The sequence below is a fragment of the Salvelinus fontinalis genome, chromosome 6, assembly GCF_029448725.1.
Source record: "Salvelinus fontinalis isolate EN_2023a chromosome 6, ASM2944872v1, whole genome shotgun sequence".
In the NCBI taxonomy this organism is placed as follows: Eukaryota; Metazoa; Chordata; class Actinopteri; order Salmoniformes; family Salmonidae; genus Salvelinus; species Salvelinus fontinalis.
Genome location: NC_074670.1, coordinates 49,193,460 through 49,214,179, shown reverse-complemented (window position 1 = coordinate 49,214,179; position 20,720 = coordinate 49,193,460). Strand labels below are relative to the sequence as shown.

At 40.6% G+C, this 20,720-nt stretch overlaps 1 protein-coding gene across 2 annotated transcripts in view; it reads left to right on the top strand.

The window, feature by feature from the left end:
• The first annotated feature begins 2,089 nt into the window (after positions 1–2,089).
• Positions 2,090–20,720, top strand: part of LOC129857996 (nuclear factor NF-kappa-B p105 subunit-like) — a 33,844-nt gene continuing 15,213 nt past the window's right edge. The window contains exons 1-5 of one of the 2 annotated variants that reach the window (XM_055926823.1): positions 2,090–2,516; positions 3,044–3,084; positions 9,286–9,358; positions 15,557–15,597; positions 15,739–15,837. In XM_055926823.1, the coding sequence (XP_055782798.1) occupies positions 3,049–3,084; positions 9,286–9,358; positions 15,557–15,597; positions 15,739–15,837 (249 nt within the window). In that variant the 5' untranslated portion in view covers positions 2,090–2,516; positions 3,044–3,048. Of the gene's footprint in view, positions 2,517–3,025; positions 3,085–9,285; positions 9,359–15,556; positions 15,598–15,738; positions 15,838–20,720 lie in introns of both variants that reach the window. The other variant, XM_055926824.1, reaches the window with a different exon arrangement.

Genomic DNA, 20,720 nt, shown 5'->3' with positions numbered 1-20,720 from the left:
TTGTTGCAGCTCGTTCCAGTCGCTAGCTGTAGCGAACTGAACAGACGAGAGACCCAGGGATGTGTTTGCTTTGGGGACCTTTAACATTATGTGACTGGCAGAACGGGTGTTGTATGTGGAGGATGAGGGCTGCAGTAGATATCTCAGATAGGGGGGAGTGAGGCCTAAGAGGGTTTAATAAATAAGCAACAACCAGTGGATCTTGCGATGGATATACAGAGATGACCAGTTTACAGAAGAGTGCAGTGATGTGTCCTATAAAGAGCATTGGTGGCAAATCTGATGGCCGAATAGCAAAGAACATCTAGCCATTCGAGAGCACCCTTACCTGCCGTTCTATAAATTATGTCTCCATAAACTAGCATGGGTAGGATGGTCATCTGAATTAGGGTGAGTTTGGCAGCTTGGGTGAAAGAAGAGTGATTACGATAGAGGAAACCAAGTCTAGATTTAATTTTAGTCTGCAGCTTTGATATGTACTGCGAGAAGGACAGTGTACTGTCTAGTCATACTCCTAAGTACTTGTATGAGGTGACTACCTCAAGCTCTAAACCCTCAGAGGTAGTAATAACACCTGTGGGGAGAGGGGCATTCTTCTTTCCAAACCACATGACCTGTGTTTTGGAGGTGTTCAGAACAAGGTTAAGGGCAGAGAAAGCTTGTTGGACACAAAGAAAGCTTTGTTGTTGAGCGTTTAACACAAAGTCCGGGGAGGGGCCAGTTGAGTATAGGACTGTGTCATCTGCATATACATGGATGAGAAAGGTTCCTACTGCCTGAACTATGTTGTTGATGTAAATTGAGAAGAGCGTGGGGCCTAGGATCAAGCCTTGGGGTACACCCTTGGTGACAGGCAGTGGCTGAGACAGCAGATGTTCTAACTTTTATACACTGCACTCTTGAGAGAGGTAGTTAGCAAACCAGGCCAAAGACCCATCAGAGACGCCAATACTCCTTAGCCGGCCCACAAGAATGGAATGGTCTACCGTATCAAAAGCTTTGGCTAAGTCAATAAAAATAGCAGCACAACATTGCTTAGAATTAAGGGCAATGGTGACATCATTGAGGACCTTTAAGGTTGCAGTGACACATCCATAACCTGAGCGGAAAACAGCTTGCATACCAGAGAGTATACTATAAACATCAAGAAAGCCAGTCAGTTGATTATTGACAAGTTTTTCCAACACTTTTGATAAACAGGGCAAAATAGAAATAGGCCTATAACAGTTAGGATCAGCTTGATCTCCCCCTTTAAATAAAGGACTAACCGTGGCAGCCTACCAAGCAATGGGAACCTCCTCAGAGAGGAGAGACATGTTAAAATGGTCAGGTAGGCTTGGCGATGATATGGGCAGCAACCTTAAGAAGAAAAATGTCTAAACCATCTGACCCAGATGTTTTTTGGGGGTCAAGTTTGACGTGGTCTCCCCACCATTTATTGTTTCTGCAGTGAGGATTCATCCTTTTTAGATACTTTATTGTGTAACTTATCTGAAGACAAACGTTCTGCAGTAATAGAGGTATACAAATCCGGGCGCCAAATAAACGGCTCTTCCACCGATGCAATTCGGTTCACCAAAAAGAGCCGATCGTTCGCGAATGACCCACTACTACATACTGATCTTGACGAGAAGTAATTGGCGCGTTCTAGCAGACATCTGCACATTTTCCGTTAGGGAACGCCTCCTCTGTGAAGTGCGCGTGTGCAGTAACTCAAATTCGCCTTTGCAGTCTAAACAACGATATATATTTTTTTGATGAATTGTTTTACTATTGTAAAGGGGAAAGTCCACCAAACTTAGTCCACTCTGTTCATAACCGATGTTAGTTTTGCGAACAGAACTGCATTAAGATCAAATGTTTAATTAATGAGAAAATTTGCAGAATGTCGGCTAAAATCCATCTCTTTCCATCTTCTCCCACTGCCGGCCAATGGGCTTCTTCTCACTACCATATAGTTAGTGGAAACACAAAGCGGATGCTTCATATCCGGTGAAATATCCATATCATTGTTCTATATGTGGCTCGGCCATGGGAGAGGGTAGTTCCCTCTCATTGGCTAGAATGGTCGCACCTGATCTCGCCTCAGTCGTTGAGTACATGTATTTCCATTGTTAGAGCGGCCATTCGGCTATCTTGTCAATATAATTGATAATCTTTGCCTGGGTTTTTGTTGCCTTAGGAGGCCTAGTTGTGAAGTTGTGAGGAAACATATCCCAGCTTTGGCCACCTGGGGGCAGGTGCTGCAAAGACCTTCACAAGTCTACGTCACTGGGAATTTCCAGTGGGGAAGTGAAGTTTCTGAACAACTGTACAAGTCGATGTTGCTAGCTAGCACTGTTATATTTCATCCTCGTTAACTGAAGCAAAATTATTAACCTAGAAGTGTTGTATAATATGAACGTTTGACGATAGGATACTGTCAGATTCGGTCAAATCAGTTCACCTAAGCATGGCGCAATAATGTGCAAAACTCGACTCATCTGATGTGGATGTAGGAATCGCATGTGACCTAGGTAAGCTTTGGCTACAATATTTAAATGTAATGATATGAGTAATTATAATAAGTAAACAATTTAAGTTTATTGTTATAACTTTGCTAGCTAGCCAAGTCCACTTCCTCATTGTCAAATTAGCTAGCTATTTGCATGCTAGCCACAAAAAAATGAAGTTGAGTAGTTAGTTATCTAACGTTAGTTAGACCAGAGCAAACGGACGGTTGGCTTTGTCTTTGTTTTGGTGTCTTGAAAAATTGACTTAAGAGAGGGTGCTGTTTTAGCTAATATATCTTGACACTTGTGTTTTAGTTAGCTAACTGGTTAGCTTGTTAGATAAGTGGTTTATACACAGCATGCCAATAGAAAATCCAAATGTCACGAGAGGTGTCTAATCAGGGCACATTTGAGATTGGATGAGATGCAGAAAATCACTAAAACCTTTAATTCCGGTAAAACATTTAGCTATGTAATAAAGCATATGTACAGTAAACTACAATTACATTTTATAAGTCATGACTTTTCTCAAGGTATTTATCTTCTCTCAGACGCCATGGCAGAAGAGGAGGCTTACCTGCCTCACCCACAGGTAGGCTAGGTGTTTCATGTCCATGCTATGTCTACACTGGATCTCTGTATTTGTTATATATATATATACATTGTAGGCTATATCGTTTGTCACAGAGTTTGAAGCAGAAATCTATAGATTTTTTAAAAACTCTTCAGAACAATATAATTATAAAAATATAGGTTAACATTGTGGCGAAAGATGTACAGTGCCTTCAGACTTTTTACAAAATGTTGTTGTTACCAAGTGGGATTAAAATTGCTTTAATAAAAAAAAAAAGTGTCAACTATCCTCACAAAATACTCTAATGTCAAAGTGGAATACATTTTTATCTTTTATTAATGGAAAATAATACAATACACCCATCTAGCCTTGGGTTGGTCACCCTTTGCCTCCAGAACTCCAGAACAGTCTTAATTCCCTGGGGCATGGATTCTACAACGTGTGGCATTCAGACTTTGCTCAATTGGTATCAAGAGACTAAACGTGTGCCAGGAAAACATTCCCCAAACCATTACACCACCACCACCAGCATGTATCTTTTACACCATGCAGGATGGGGCCACCACAAACAGGCAAATAACAGTGCAGAACAACAGTGGTGTGCAGAACAGCATCTCAGAATGCACAACTCGCCGGTCCTTGTCACGGATGGGCTATTGCAGCAGACAACCACACCGGGTTTCACTCCTGTCAGCTAAAAACAAGAAGAAGCGGCTGCTTACGCCAAATCCTGACACCGCCATCAGCATGACGCAACAGGAATTGGGATTTGTCGGACCAGGCGATTTTCCACTCCTCAATTGTCCAGTGTTGGCGATTGCGTGCCCAATGGAGCCGCTTTTTCTTGAACGGGGTGGTGTACATAATAAACGGGCAACTGAGTGTATCTTGATTATATACAGCCTTATTCTAAAATTGATTAAATTGTTTTTTTCCCCCTCATCAATCGACACAAAAACCCATAATGACAAAGCAAAAACTGTTTTTTTTTAGAAAAGTGTGCAAATGTATACAAATAAAAAATGATCACATTTACATAAGTATTCAGACCCTTTACTCAGTACTTTGTTGAAGAAACTTTGGCAGTGATTATAGCCTCAAGTCTTGGTTATGACGCTATAAGCTTGACACACCTGTATTTGGAGTTTCAGGTCTCTCCGGAGATGGTCGATCAGGTTAAAGTCCGGGCTCTGGCTGGGCCACTCAAGGACATTCAGAGACTTGTCCCGAAGCCACACCTGCGTTGTCTTGGCTGTGTGCTTAGGTTTGTTGTCCTTTTGGAAGGTGAACGTTCGCCCCCAGTCAGAGGTCCTGGGCGCTCTGGAGCAGGATTTTAGCAAAGATCTCTCTGTACTTTGCTCCGTAAATTTTTCCCAGTCCCTGCTGCTGAAAAAACATCCCCACAGCATGATGCTTTTACCAGCATGCTTCACCGTAGGGATGATGCTAGGTTTCCTCCAGACATGATGCTTGGCATTCAGGCCAAAGAGTTCAGTCTTGGTTTCATCAGACCAGAGAATCTTGTTTCTCATGGTCTGAAAGTCCTTTAGGTCCCGTTTGGCAAACTCCACGCGGGCTGTCATGTGCCTTTCACTGAGGAGTCGCTTCCATCTGGCCAGTCTTCCATAAAGGCCTGATTGGTGGAGTGCTACAGAGATGGGAGAAACTTCCAGAAGAACAACCATCTCTGGAGCTCTGTCAGAGTGACTATCGGGTCCTTGGTCACCTCTCCCGATTACTCAGTTTGGCCGGGCGGCCAGGTCTAGCAAGAGCCTTGGACGTTCCAAACTTCTTCCATTTAAGAATGATGGAGGCCACTGTGTTCTTGGGGACCTTCAATGCTGCAGAAATGTTTTGTTACCCTTCCCCAGATCTGTGCCTTGACACAATCCTGTCTCTGAGCTCTACGGACAATTCCTTCGACCTCGTGGCTTGGTTTTTGCTCTGACATGTACTGTCAATTGTGGGACCTTACATAGACAGGTGTGTGCCTTTCCAAATCATGTCCAATCAATTAAATTTACCACCAGTTATAGAAACATCTCAAGGATGATCAATGGAAACAGGATTCACCTGAGCTCAATTTCGAGACATAGCAAAGGGTCTGAATACTTATGCAAATAAGTATTTCTGTTTTTTATTTTTTATAAATTTGCAAAATTTCGACAAACCTTTTTCGCTTTGTCATGTTGGGGTGTTGCGTGTAGACTTTTATTTGATCCATTTTAGAATAAGGCTATAACGTAACAACATGTGGAAATAGGGTAGGGGTCTGAATACTTTCCAAATGCACTGTATTCAACCCCCTGAGTCAATACATGTTAGAATCACCTTTGTCAACAAATACAGCAGTGAGTCTTTCTGGGTCTCTAAAATCTTTGCAAACCTGGATTGTACAATATTTGCTCATTATTCTTAAAAAAAAATGTCAAGCTTTGTCAAATTGTTGGTCATTGTTAGACAGCCTTTTTCAAGTCTTGCAATAGTTTTCCAAACCGATTTTAAGTCACAACTGTAACTAGGTCACTCAGGAACATTCAATGTTGTCTTGTTAAACAACTCCATTGTATATTTGGCCTTGTTTTAGGTTATTGTCCTGCTGAAAGGTGAATTTGTCTCTGTCTGTTGGAAAGCAGACTTAACCAGGTTTTCGTCTAGGATTTTGCATGTGCTTAGCTCCATTCCGTTTATTTTTTATCCTAAACTCCCTAGTCCTTGCTGATGACAAGCGTACCCATAACATGATGCAGCCACCACCATTCTTGAAAATATGAAGAGTTACTCAGTGATGTGTTGTTGGATTTGCCCCAAACATAACGCTTTGGATTCAGGACAAAAAGTTCATTGCTTTGTCACTTTTTTTGTAGTATTACTAAAGTTTAGAGCCTTGTTGCAAACAGGATGCATGTTTTGGAATATTTGTATTCTGTAGAGGCTTCCTTCTTTTCACTCTGTTTTTACCCATAATACTAACATAAATTACAATGTTGTTCCATCTTCAGTTATCTCCTATCACAGCCATTAAACTCTGTAACGGTTTTAAAGTCACCATTGGCCTGCTGAAATCTCTGAACAGTTTCCTTCCTCTCTGGCAACTGATTTAGGAAGGGCACCTTTATCTTTGTAGTGACTCGGTGTATTGATACACCATCCAAAGTGTAAAGTTAATAACGGCACCATTCTCAAACGAATATTCAATGTCTGCTTTTTTTTACCCATCTACCAATAGGTGGTGCCCTTCTTTGCAAACAATAGGAAAACCTCAATCAAATGTTTTTGGCCGTGTACACATAATTTGCAGATGTTACCGCAGTTGCTGTGAAATGCTTATGTTTCTAGCTCTGACAGTGCAGTCATTACATATAAATATATAGTGTTACGTTCCCCAGCATGAAAACCAATAATGTCGCTCAAACAGAAGGGGGAACTAACAAACCGACAACAAAACCGGTGGGGTTTTAAGAGGGGTTCTGAGAGAAACTCATGGGGGTGTCCCACTGAAAGTTGACTAGCAACAACAACTGGAACCTAAAAGACACCCACTAAATTTGCCCAACAAGAGGTAAACAAAATGTAAAACCCACACCACACTTAGACAGTAAGTAAACCGAAAAGGTGGCGCTCAACGAAATCAGATAAAGGATTGTTTGTCTAGCAATCAAAGTAGGGAGAGCCAACTAAAGGTGTTTAACCCTCCACATCTCTCAAGAGCACTGGGCCAGCACAGGTGAAACACCTCCCCACTAATGAGTTTGCAACCACCACAGGTGTAGCACATACTGACTAATGAGGTGACTCCAATCGGTGCACCTTATGTGCTAATGAGCTATACTCGCTAAAGTCCAAACTCAAAACATAAATGGAAAAACCAAAGCCTGTAACAATATGTGAACTCAGCAAACAAAGAAACGTCTCTTTTTCAGGACCCTGTCTTTCAAATATAATTAGTAAAAATCCAAATAACTTCACAGATCTTCATTGTAAAGGGTTTAAACACTGTGTCCCATGCTTGTTCAGTGAACCATAAATAATTAATGAACATGCATCTGTGGAACGGTCGTTAAGACACTAACAGCTTACAGACAGTAGGCAATTAAGGGCACAGTTATGAAAACTTAGGACACTAAAGAGGCCTTTCTACTGACTCTGAAAAACACCAAAAGAAAGATGCAGAGGGTCCCTGCTTATCTGCATAAACGTGCCTTAGGCATGCTGCAAGGAGGCATGAGGACTGCAGATGTGGCCAGGGCAATAAATTGCAATGTCCGTACTGTGAGACGCCTAAGACGGCGCTACAGGGAGACAGGATGGACAGCTGATCGTCCTCGCAGTGACAGACCACGTGTAACAACACGTGCACAGGATCGGTGCATCCGAACATCACACCTGCGGGACAGGTAAAGGATGGCAACAACAACTGCCCGAGTTACACCAGGAACGCAGAATCCCTCCATCAGTGCTCAGACTGTCTGCAATAGTCTGAGAGAGGCTGAACTGGGGGCTTGTAGTCCTGCTGTAAGGCAGGTCCTCACCAGACATCACCGGCAACATTGTCGCCTATGGGCACAAACCCACCGTCACTGGACCAGACAGGACTGGCAAAAAGTGCTCTTCACTGACGAGTCACGGTTTTGTCTCACCAGGGGTGATTGTCGGAGTCGCGTTTATCATCGAAGGAATGAGTGTTACACCGAGGCCTGTACTCTGGAGCGGGATCGATTTGGAGGTGGAGGTGTCGTCATGGTCTGGGGCAGTGTGTCAGCATCATCGGACTGAGCTTGTTGTCATTGCAGGCAATCTCCACGGTGTTTGTTACAGGGAACTCATCCTCCTCCCTCATGTGGTACCCTTCCTGCAGGCTCTACCTGACATGATCCTCCAGCATGCCAATGACACCAGCCGTACTGCTCGTTCTGTGTGTGATTTCCTGCAAGACAGGAATGTCAGTGTTCTACCATGGCCAGCGAAGAGCCCGGATCTCAATCCCATTGAGCACGTCTGGGACCTGTTGGATCAGAGGGTGAGGGCTAGGGCCATTCCCCCCCAGAAATGTCCGGGAACTTGCAGGTGCCTTGGTGGAAGAGTGGGGTAACATCTCACAGCAAGAACTGGCGAATCTGGTGCAGACCATGAGGATGAGCTGCACTGTAGTACTTAATGCAGCTGGTGGCCACACCAGATACTGACTGTTACTTTTGATTTCGACCCCCCCCCCCTTTGTTCAGGGGAACATTATTCCATTTCTGTTAGTCACATGTCTGTGGAACTTGTTCAGTTTGTTTCAGTTGTTGAATCTTGTTATGTTCATACAAACATTTACACATGTTAAGTTTGCTGAAAATAAACGCAGTTGACAGTGAGAGGACGTTTCTTATTTTGCTGAGTTTATATGATGTTTATAGACATTATGCACAGTATATGATTAGAAAAGGTGTGCACGCAGTATATACATATGAAGTGGGTTAAACAGTATTAATGTGACCAGTGTTCAATTACTCTTTGTGGTTGAATCTGTACTTGAAATTCACTGCTCATGTATACATGTTTTATTTAACCTTTATTTTACTAGGAAAGTCAGTTAAGAATTAATTTGTATTTACAATGACGGCCTACCAAAAGGCCTCCTGTGGGGACACTGGCTCTATTTTTATTTTTTTTATTTTTAAAATATATATATATATATATATATATTGGAAAACACACATCACGACAAGAGAGACAACACTACATAAAGAGAGACCTAACTTGGGGACCTTACAGAGAATTGTATGTCTGGGGTACAGAGATGGGGTAGTCATTTTAAAAATCACATTAAACATAATTATTGCACACAGTGAGCCCATGCAACTTATTATGTGACTTGTTAAGCAAATTTTTATTCCTGAACTTATTTAGGCTTGCCATAACAAAAGGGTTGAATACTTATTGACTCAAGGAATTTGGGCATTTAATTTTTTATTAATTTGTAAAGATTTCTAAAAAGATAATTTCGCTTTGACATTATGGGGTATTGTGTGTAGATCAGTGACACAATCTAATTTTAATACATTTTAAATTCAGGCTGTAACACAGCAACATTTTCAAGAAGTTGAGGAGTGAATTCTTTCTGAATCTTGAGCTGACAGGTTTGCCTGTGTCTCTTTCATAGTCGTACCCCTACATTTGTCAGTGAAATGAGATTTCAATAACCGTGTCCTCTCTTGTTTTCTTTTCTTGTAGTACTATGACATAGAGCCAATATGGGATCCTCTGAATTTCCCTCCCATGTCACTCACCAACTCACTCCGGACAGGTAAGAAGTCATGACTTCATGGCAGAGCATAATCTTTTTATCTGACCTATAAACCCCTTTTGAATGAACCACTTTATAAACCCCTTTTAAATTAACCACTTTATAACTTGGGTCAAATGTTTCGGGTAGCCTACCACAAGCTCCCACAATAAGTTGGGTGAATTTTGGCCCATTCCTCCTGACAGAGCTGGTGTAACTGAGTCAGGTTTGTAGGCCTCCTTGCTCACATACACTTTTTCAGTACTTTCAGTACTGTCGCAAATGTTTTATAGGATTGAGGTCAGGGCTTTGTTATGGCCACTCCAATATTTTGACTTTGTTGTCCTTAAGCCAATTTGCAACTTTGGAAGTGTGCTTGGGGTCATTGTCCATTTGGAAGACCCATTTGCGACCAAGCTTTAACTTCCTGACTGATGTTGCTTCAATATATCTACATACTTTTCCTTCCTATTGAAGCCATCTATTTTGTGAAGTGCACCAGTCCCTCCTGCAGCAAAGCACCCCCACAACATGATGCAGCCACCCCCGTGCTTCACGGGTCATGGTGTTCTTCGACTTGCAAGCCTCCCCCTTTTTCCTCTAAACATAACGATGGTCATTATGGCCAAACAGTTCTATTTTTCTTTAACCTCTCTGGGATATGTGGGACGGTAGCGTCCCACTTGGCCAAAAGCCAGAAAAAATATAGCGCGCCAAATTCAAATATATTACTATAAAAATCAATCACACATGAAAGACACCAAATTAAAGCTCCACATGTTGTGAATCCAGCCAACGTGTCTGATTTCAAAAAGGATTTACGGGGAAAGCACACCAAACAATTATGTTAGCTCAGTACATAGCCACAGAAAAACACAGCCATTTTCCCAGCAAAAGATAGTCACAAAAAGCAGTTAATCACTAACCTTTGATGATCTTCAGCAGATGACACTCATAGGACATCATGTTACACAATACATTTATGTTTTGTTTGATAATGTGCATATTTATATCCACAAATCTCGGTTTACATTGGCGCCATGTTCAGAAATGCCTCCAAAATATCCGGAGAAATTGCAGAGAGCCACGTCAAATAACAGAATTACTCATCATAAACTTTGATGAAAGATACATGTTTTACATAGAATTAAAGATACACTTGTTCTTAATGCAACCACTGTCAGATTTTTAAAAAATGTACGAAAAAAGCACACCATGCAATCATCTGAGACGGCGCTCAGATTTAACAACATTTCTCCGCCATGTTGGAGTCAACAGAAATACGAAATGACAACATAAATATTCCCTTTGATCATCTTCATCAGAATGCACTCCAAGGAATCCTAGTTCCACAATAAATCGTTGTTTTGTTCGGTAATGTCCATTACTTATGTCCAAGTAGCTACTTTTGCTAGCATGTGTAGTACACATGTCCAAACGCTCGCGCAGCTGCAGGCAAACGTCGGACGAAAACTTCAAAAAGTTATATTACAAGTTGAATAAACTGGTCAAAGTAAGTAGAGAATCAATCTTCAGGATGTTATCATATATATCCAATAACGTTCCAACCGGAGCATTCCTTCATGTCTGTAGAAGTTATGGAACGCAAGGCGATATCATGAGGAAAGCGCGTGACCAGGAACTGGCAATCTGCCAGACCACTGACTCATTCCCCTCTTATCTGGCCCCAGAACACAGTATAAACTTCATTCAATGTTCTACCGACTGTTGACATCTAGTGGAAGGCGTAGGAAGTGCAAACAGATCCATATATTGCAGGGAATTGAATAGGCGATGAGTTTAACTTCTTGGCGCTACGGATCCCTTTACCCTTTATCATTTTCCTAAACAACCGCTGAATTGCAGGGCGCCAGATATTACACAAAATATTTATAATCATGCAATCACAAGTGAAATATACCTAAACACAGCTTAGCTTGTTGTTAATCCACCTATCGTGTCAGATTTTGAAAATATGCTTTACAACGAAAGCAATCCAAGCTTTTGTGAGTGTATCAATCAATGCTAGAACAGCTAGTCCCAAATTAGCATGGTCACGAAAGTCAGAAAAGCAATCAAATTAATCGCTTACCTTTGATAATCTTCGGATGTTTGCACTCATGAGACTCCCAGTTACACAATAAATGTTCTTTTTGTTCGATAAATATTACTTTTATAACAAAAAAACGCCATTTGGGTTGCGCGTTATGTTCAGAAAACCACAGCCTCGTTCCGTTCGACGAAAATTCCAAAAAGTATCCGTAATGTTCGTAGAAACATGTCAAATGTTTTTTAGAATCAATCCTCAGGTTGTTTTAACATACATAATCGATCAAATTTCAACCGGACCGTAACCTATTCAATAAAAGAGAGAAAGAAAATGGAGAGATACCCCTCTCGCGCGCAGGAACTAATCAAAGGACACCTGACTAGTTTTTAAAAATCTCGCTCATTTTTTCAAAATAAAAGCCTGAAACTATGTCTAAAGCCTGGTCACAGCCTGAGGAAGCCATTGGAAAAGGAATCTGGTTGATACCCCTTTAAATGGAAGAAAGACGGGAAATGAAACACAGATTAAAAAAATAAAAATAACTTCCGGTTGAGATTTCCTCAGGTTTTTGCCTGCAAAATCAGTTTTGTTATACTCACAGACAATATTTTGACAGTTTTGGAAACTTTTGAGTGTTTTCTATCCTAATCTGTAAATTATATGCATAGTCTACGAACTGGACCTGAGAAATAGTCTGTTTACCTTGGGAACGGTATTTAAAAAAAATAATAATAATAATAATAATAATAATAATAATAAATCTGACCCCTAGTGTCAAGAAGTTAACATCGACCAGCCTCAGAATTCTCACTTCCTGTTCGGATTTTTTCTCGGGTTTTTGCCTGCCATATGAGTTCTGTTATACTCACAGACATCATTCAAACAGTTTTAGAAACTTCAGAGTGTTTTCTATCCAATAGTAATTGGATAGAAATTATATGCATATATTGAAATAATATGCATATATTAGCATCTGGGACAGAGTAGGAGGCAGTTCACTATGGGCATGCAATTCATCCAAAAGTGAAAATGCTGCCCCCTATATCAAAGAAGTTAATCAGACCAGAGAACATTTCTCCAAAAAGTATGATCTTTGTCCCCATGTGCAGTTGCAAACCGTAGTCTTGTCTTTTTTATGGTGGTTTTGGAGCAGTGGCTTCTTCCTTGCTGAGCGGCCTTTCAGGTTATGTCGATATAGGACTTGTTTTACTGTGGATATAGATACTTTTGTACCTGTTTCCTCCAGCATCTTCACAAGGTCCTTTGCTGTTGTTCTGTGATTGATTTGCACTTTTCGCACCAAAGTACGGAGACTCTAGGAGACAGAACGCATCTCCTTCCTGAGCGGTATAACGGCTGCGTGGTCCCATGGTGTTAATACTTGTGTACAATTGCTTGACAGATAAACGTGGTACCTTCAGGCTTTTGGAAATTGCTCCCAAGGATGAGCCAGACTTGTGGAGGTCTTCAGTTTCTTCTGAGGTCTTGGCTGATTTCTTTAGATTTTCCCATGATGTCAAGAAAAGAGGCCCTGAGTTTGAAGATAGGCCTTGACATACATCCACAGGTACACCTCCAATTGACTCAAATTATGTCAATTAGCCTATCAGAAGCTTCTAAAGCCATGACATCATTTTCTGGAATTTTCCAAGCTGTTTAAAGGCATAGTCAACTTAGTGTATGTAAACTTCTGACCCACTGGAATTGTGAAGCAGTGAGTTATAAGTGAAATAATCTGTCTGTAAACAAGTGTTAGAAAAATTACTTGTGTCATGCACAAAGTAGATGTCCTAACCAACTTGCCAAAACTATAGTTTGTTAACAAGAAATTTGTGGAGTGGTTGAAAAAAATGAGTTTTAATGACTCCAACCTAAATCTATGTAAACTTCCGACTCCCGAAAAATCGGCCGATTTAATCAGTATCGGCTTTTTTTGGGTCCTCCAATAATCGGTATCGGCGTGGGTAAAAACTCATAATCGGTCGACCTCTAGTGTATATAGTGCATTCGTAAAGTATTCAGACCCCTTATACTTTTTCCACATGTTGTTATGTTATAGCCTTATTCTAAAATGAATAATAAATAAAAATGATCTATCTACACACAATAACCCATAATGACGAAGCAAAACAGGTTTGATCGTGTTCAAGTCCGGGCTCTGGCAGGGCCACTCAAGGAACTTCAGAGACTTGTCCCGAAGGCACTCCTGCGTTGTCTTGGCTGTGTGCTTAGTGTCGTTGTCCTGTTGGAAGGTGAACCTTCGCTCTCTGGAGTAGGTTTTCATCAAGGCTCTCTCTGTACTTTGCTCCGTTCATCTTTCCCTCGATCCTGACTAGTCTTTCAGTCCCTGCCGCTGAAAAACATCCCCACAGCAGGCTTCCATCTGACCACTCTACCATAAAGGCCTGATTGGTGGAGTGCTGCAGAGATGGTTGTCCTTCTAGAAGGTTCTCCCATCTCCACAGAGAAACTCTAGAGCTCTGTCAGAGTGCTCATCGGGTTCTTGGTCACCTCCCTGACCAAGACCCTTCTTTCACGATTGCTCAGTTTGGCCAGGCGGCCAGCTCTAGAAAGTGTCTTGGTAGTTCCAAACTTCTGCCATTTAAGAATTATGGAGGCCACTGTGTTCTTGGGGACCTTCAATGCTGCAGAAATGTTTTGGTACCCACAATCCTGTCTCGGAGCTCTACGGACAATTTCTTTGACCTCATGGCTTGGTTTTTGCTCTGACATGTTCTGTCAACTGTGGGACCTTAGTATAGACAGGGTGCCTTTCCAAATCATGTCCAATCAATTGAATTTACCACAGGTGGACTCCAATCAAGTTGTAGAAACATCTCAAGGATGATCAATGAAACAGGATGCACCTGAGCTCAATTTTGAGTCTCATAACAAAGGGTCTGAATACTTATGTAAATATGATATTTCAGTTATATTTAAAAATTTTATACATTGGCAAACATTTCTAAAAACCTGTTTCTGCTTTTTCATCATGGGGTATTGTGTGTAGATTGATGGAGGGGACTATTCAATACATTTTAGAATAAGGCTGTAACGTAACAAAATGTGGAAAAAGTGACGCGTCTGAATAGTTTCCAAATGCACTGTAGGTATTTTTTCCAAAATAGAGATTAAATGGGTCTATCCAAAGATGTAATTTCGTGAATGCCAGTGGTAGCCTAAAACTGGAGTGCTTACTTTTATTGTCAAGAGTAAGCTCTTCCTCGCCACCTCTCTTCTTTTTATGAAAAGGTCGTTTTTTTAAACTCAGTTTTATGTCATGATATTATTGCAGAGTTACAATGTAGACATAAGCCTACTTCTCCTTCTGTAATTTTCACTTCTCCATTGTTCTCAAGTGGGCTGTTTTAAAACCAAGGTTTAAGCGAGACTAGTGGTTGTTTAGGCAAGAGTAATGGTTGTGGGAATGGGAATAATGGGGGATACCCATCTCTTTACCAACAAATGGCATATTCAAGAGCAGTCTAGATGAATGGACATACCCCACAATCTCTTATATTGATGCTCATTACTTCATTAATCTTACAAGTATGGATACAGCCATCCTGTGAGGGCTCTGCTCCATTTTTAGAGCTGAAGGAAATTGTCGAATTTCAATGTCCGGATGAAGGTTGTCTGTTCTATAGAGAGCTGAAGCCGAGTATAATTTGGCTGATAAGGTGTTTGATTGAAGTTACATCGGTGGGAGGATGTGGCTTAGGCAGCGGGCTCTGCATTAGGCAGGAAGAGGCTGACTCAGCAAACAATTGTTTGAGGAGCAAGATGAGACAACTATCACAAGGGGTTTTGTCATATTTAGTAAAAGACTCAAAACCATTGTTTTGTTGACATGGTCATAACTTTGTTAGTTTTGTTTATCTGATTCAAAATACATCCTCTACTACAGCACCTGAGCTCAATTAAAGATGTTTGTTAAGAGGAGGGATGGCCCTAGAGAGCTACTGGTTCTTCAGGGTTTTGTTCCAGCCTTGCTCTAACACCTGCTTTCGCTAATCAATGTCCTCATTGGCCGCTTATTAGTTAGTAGAATCAGGCGTGTTCGAGCAGAGCTGGAGCAAAAGCCTTCACAGCCAATACAGTAGGAGGAGGGTCAGCCAGTCCTGCTGTAAAACTAACGTAAACCATTGTTTATTTGTTCTTAATTACAGCAGATGGACCCTACCTCCAAATCATTGAACAGCCTAAACAGGTAACCCTTGTCTTCAGTGTGCTCCTTCTCTCAGTTACAGCATAGGCTATGTAAACAAGGTACACTCAAAATAAAAATGTTAACAAATTTCAAAGTGATATTACAAAAGGTTTATTTGACTACTATTGATGTCTCTTCCAGCGGGGCTTCAGGTTCCGTTATGGCTGTGAGGGGCCCTCTCACGGTGGGCTCCCAGGGGCCTCCAGCGAGAAGAACAGGAAGTCATATCCCCAGGTCAAGGTAAGTCCCACCCATAGAGAATGATAGAGGCCTCTAGTGATCAAAAGGCTGTATTAGCATGGGCAGCGCCATTGAGGGTAGAGGTCTTCTCGGGTCCAGAATGTTGGACTCATTTTGAAATGGACTAGGGACTTTCCCACTTAGACCCAATATGCATAAATCATTTTTTAAATATAGAGACCCGTTTCGAACGATCCCGAAGACAGCTAGATCCCATCTGTATAGACCTGGTCGGCTGCAGACCCGGTCCGATCCGAGTGAGGGAAGAAGCAGAAAAGTAATTTAAGCTGCCTTATTAACCGGCGCTGATAAAGCGCGAGTGTGAGCGAGTGACAAGTTGAGTAGGAAGAGACAGCAACCAACCAAGCTGACGCGTGCTATAGTAGACTAATAGCTACATAGCTAGGTTATTTATCATTCAATATGATTACGTAGTACCAGTCTTGACTGCATCAAACCGGGAGAAGCTAGTTAAGCTAGCTAATGTTAGCTAGCTAGGCTAATTGAGGCTGCATGCGCTTTCTCATCCTACAGTTAATAATAACAACTCCATTCAGAAAATTAAGTAGCAGCCTACACGTTGGCTCTTGGTCGTTGTAGCCTATCCGCCTCCTTTAACTTTTAATTGTCATTTTAATTCAATCTTTCCTTGATTAGATATCTCCTAACTTTTGCCACAGTGCGAGGCTCTATGACTGTAGCCTATTGCCGCTTTGTTGACTTAAGATTGTCAAACAACAAGCCACACTTTCCACTCTCGTGAAAAGCAAGAGCAGCAGCATAAAGGATCAAATGTCTCTCTCTCTACTGCAGCAGTCGTGTTTGGATCTGTACGGGCCCTTCCGGACAAGTCATTTAAAATTATACATACCCAAGACATATCAGATCCGACCCAGACCTGTGACATTATTTTGAGTTATTGTTCGGGTACAGGTGGATCCGTGAAGACCTCTAATTGAGGGCTTCCACCATTTTAATGTAGTCAACTGGGTGGGACCTGGGTGGGAGTCATGTCCGAATGGGTCATCATGAGGGATCAGCCAATTGTGAAGAAGAAAATTGACTACTCTGCCCATGCTGTCACAGATGGTATAATGGCATAGATACAAAGATGAGTCCTTTATGTATCTCTATGGTCCCACCAACATGTCCTTCCTGATGTTCTTTTTTTCCTTCCTTTCTTCAGTCACACCTTCTGTCCTTCATTCTGTCTTTCCATCCTTCCTTCCTTCCTTTGTTCTTTCCCTCCCCTCCTTTACTTTCTTTTTTCCTTTCCCTCCTTGAGGCCTGCTGTCTGTCCTTTTCTCCTTTCTTCTTTTGATCTTTCAACTAAACAAGCGGAAGTAGGAATTCCCCATGAGATTCCTAGGAATTTTGTGTTCACAGCGGAAGTAGGAATTCCCCATGAGATTCCTAGGAATTTTGTGTTCACGTGTTGTGTAATACATTTTTTCATGTGTGAATGAAAACTTTTTGATCCGCTTGTATTTCAAGCTAACATTTAAATGTCCATCCTGACAGATCTGTTCATACAAATAACACAATTTTGCCCCTCACAAAAACACACACAGCACAAATACAAACAATGTATCTTTAGGAAATTTGAACTATGTTCAGACTGTACTCTGGGAAATCCCCTCTTGTTGTGCCTCCAAAAATTTCCCTCAAGCAGTAAGAGTAGGTATTGTCTGTTGGTGATGAGTCACTTACTCCAACCTCTCATCTTCTGAGCGTGCTTTTGTTTCAATACATTTACACCTGGGGGTTTTTTGCTAAAAGGTTTTAAGTGATCTTTTATTGGAGCAAGACATGCGAATGGATAGTCATTCAATGGTCAGGGGAAAGAGGAATGCTCTCTTAATTTTTCAGTAAGCTCTAAGTTCTGTTCACATGATTGTTTTTGTAGTAAATGTTTTTTTTTTTTATATATACCTTTATTATTCCCCGCAAACACTACCACCCTTCCCCCAATTGGAGTAAACTAATAAAGACATTTAGGCTTCTACCTTCAGTTTTATACTTATTTTACAATAGTTATATTTTGTTTGTTTTTAGTCCTTCCTCTATTTCTGATGTCCATCCAGTTTGATTTCTATTTGTAACTGTGCTATTTCACAATATTTCTGAACCTATATTCATTTTACAGACCCTGTATGTTTTACGTTGGTTATCTTGTTATTAGTCCCACCCTTCAGCTCCATTCAACCCCTCCCATCTATCTCTTGACACCATCCATTTTGGATTTCTATTTGCCATATATTTTTCAACTGTGCTGTGATGCTTCACAACAGTACTGAACCTTTCTATTCTCATAGCTTCTACAGATAGTAAATTAAAGATCTTTTTTTTTCTAAAATAATGATTATATTATTGATCGATTGACTATGGCTTTTCAAATCACCCAGTGTTGCTATCTGCAGCGTTAGTTCTAGGTAAATTTTGGAATTCTTCAGCCATTCCTGGACCTGTGACCAAAAAATGAGCTACATATAGACAGTACCAAAATAAATGATCTAATGACTGCCTCCTCACAGCAAAATCTGCAGAGCTGGGAAGATTGTATCCCACATATATATAACATTCTATTGGTTGCAAGAATTTTGTATAATAATTGAAATTGAAAAGTTTTGAATCCGGGGATGTTTTGCGTGTCAATTCATTAACCATGTGCCATGAAACCAGTACATCGAAAATCTCTTCCCAACTATTTTGCAATTTATATGGCACAGCTTTCAATCTTTTGGTCCTTAAATTAAATTGATATATGTTTTTATTTATCACACTTTTCTTTAACCATTTATGTTCTTTAATGCAGGGTCGACAGACAAGTTCCTTACTTTTTCCCCCTTCTACTTGCCTCTTCCATTTTTGTGGTAATGATGCAATAAGTTGGTTGTAATTTTGGGTAGAGCAGACATTTCCATATGTCTGTGTTAGCTGCATGTGTGACAACTCCACCAGTCCTGTTTATGATACTTTTTAAAATGTATTATAAATTATATAGGAAAATACATTGTTTTTAAAAATCAATTGGTATATTTGAGTTCAACCACTATTTGTTGTATTATTTGTTCTGTCTTTTCAGGTGGATTAAACTGAAATGAAATCGTACCCGCAAAACACTAGTCTCAACGTCAAGAGTGAAGAGGCAACTCCGGGATGCTGGCCTTCTAGGCAGAGTTCCTCTGTCCAGTGTCTGTGTTCATTTGCCCATCTTAATCTTTTATTTTTATTGGCCAGTCTGAGATATGGCTTTTTCTTTGCAACTCTGCCTAGAAGGCCAGCGTCCCGGAGTCGCCTCTTCACTGTTGACGTTGAGACTGGTGTTTTGCAGGTGCTATTTAATGAAGCTGCCAGTTGAGGACTTGTGAGGTGTCTGTTTCTCAAACTAGACACTCTAATGTACTTGTCCTCTTGCTCACTCCTCTTTCTATTCTGGTTTGAGCTGTTCTGTGAAGGCAGTAGTACACAGCATTGTACGAGATCTTCAGTTTCTTGGCAATTTCTCGCATGGAATAGCTGTAATTTCTCAGAACAAGAATAGATTGACGAGTTTCAGAAGAAAGTTCTTTGTTTCTAGCTATTTTGAGCTTGTAATCGAACCCACAATTGCTGATGCTCCAGATACTCAACTAGTCTAAAGAAGGCCAGTTTTATTGCTTCTTTAATCAGAACAAGCAGAACCCATTCAACTTGAAGGAGCTTTGGGAGGGTGAATAGTTATGCACGCTCAAGTTCTACATTTTTGTGTCTTATTTCTTGTTTGTTTCACACAAAAAATATTTTGCATCTTCAAAGTGGTAGGCATGTTGTGTAAATTAAATGATACAAACCCCCCCAAAATCTATTTTAATTCCAGGTTGTAAGTCAACAAAGTAGGAAAAATGCCAAGGGGGTGAATAATTTCGCAAGCCACTGTATATAAAGTGCTTTAGTTTCTAAATATTTAGATTTGTTTAACACTTTTATGAATTACTACATGATTCCATGTGTTATTTCATAGTTTTGATGTCTTCACTATTATTCTACAATGTAGAAAATAGTAAAAATAAAGAAGAACAATTTAATGAGTAGGTGTGTCCAAACTTTTGACTGGTACTGTATGTGATGCATCATTGTGGCGGGATTAAATTAATGGTATCAGCCTTTGACAGATCAAGCATGTTGTTTACACTATTGTTGGATCTATGTTGGCTTCCTGTTAGTTTGAACATAACTTTGTGAGACGTTGGTGTATGTGTCATAGAAAGTCATTCATCTGCATGCCATTCATATCTGTTCACTGAAGAGAAGTGTGCATTCTCTTTTCTGTGAAGAATGGGTGACTGATACGCTGAGGGGTTTCCCGTGAGGGGTTTTGGAAGGATGGGATCTTTAGCTGAAGTTGTGGAAGAACTTGACATTTTACCATTGTTTGAAAATAGCTCTGGTTACATGAAGGACTGAGATTGTGAAACCTACCCTAACCCAGGGTTCTACATTAACGTTTTCCACTGGTGGCACTGGTGCTACTGACTTTTTTAGTTTGTGACACCAGCACATGTTTTGGTCGCACCAATTTTGAAAAATAATTTATTACATTTATTTTAGAGGACTCTGATTTTCCCCCAGTTTTCAATATCAAAAACACACTTTTTATATAGAAAAACAACAAGGTTGGAGTTCTTAACTGCACAACAATTCTTAAACAACATAAGGGACAATTCTTTTAGGTCTGGGTAAAATATTAGAAATGTTGATTTGTTTTTGTGTAGTTACCCTTTTAATTCAGATGTGCACCAGCCAGATGGTTTTGTTTGGCTAGCTGTGTTTCTGTAGCACACTTGTGATGGAGTGTTCAAATCAAATGGCCACTGGAGTGATAGGCATAGGTAGGCATAGTT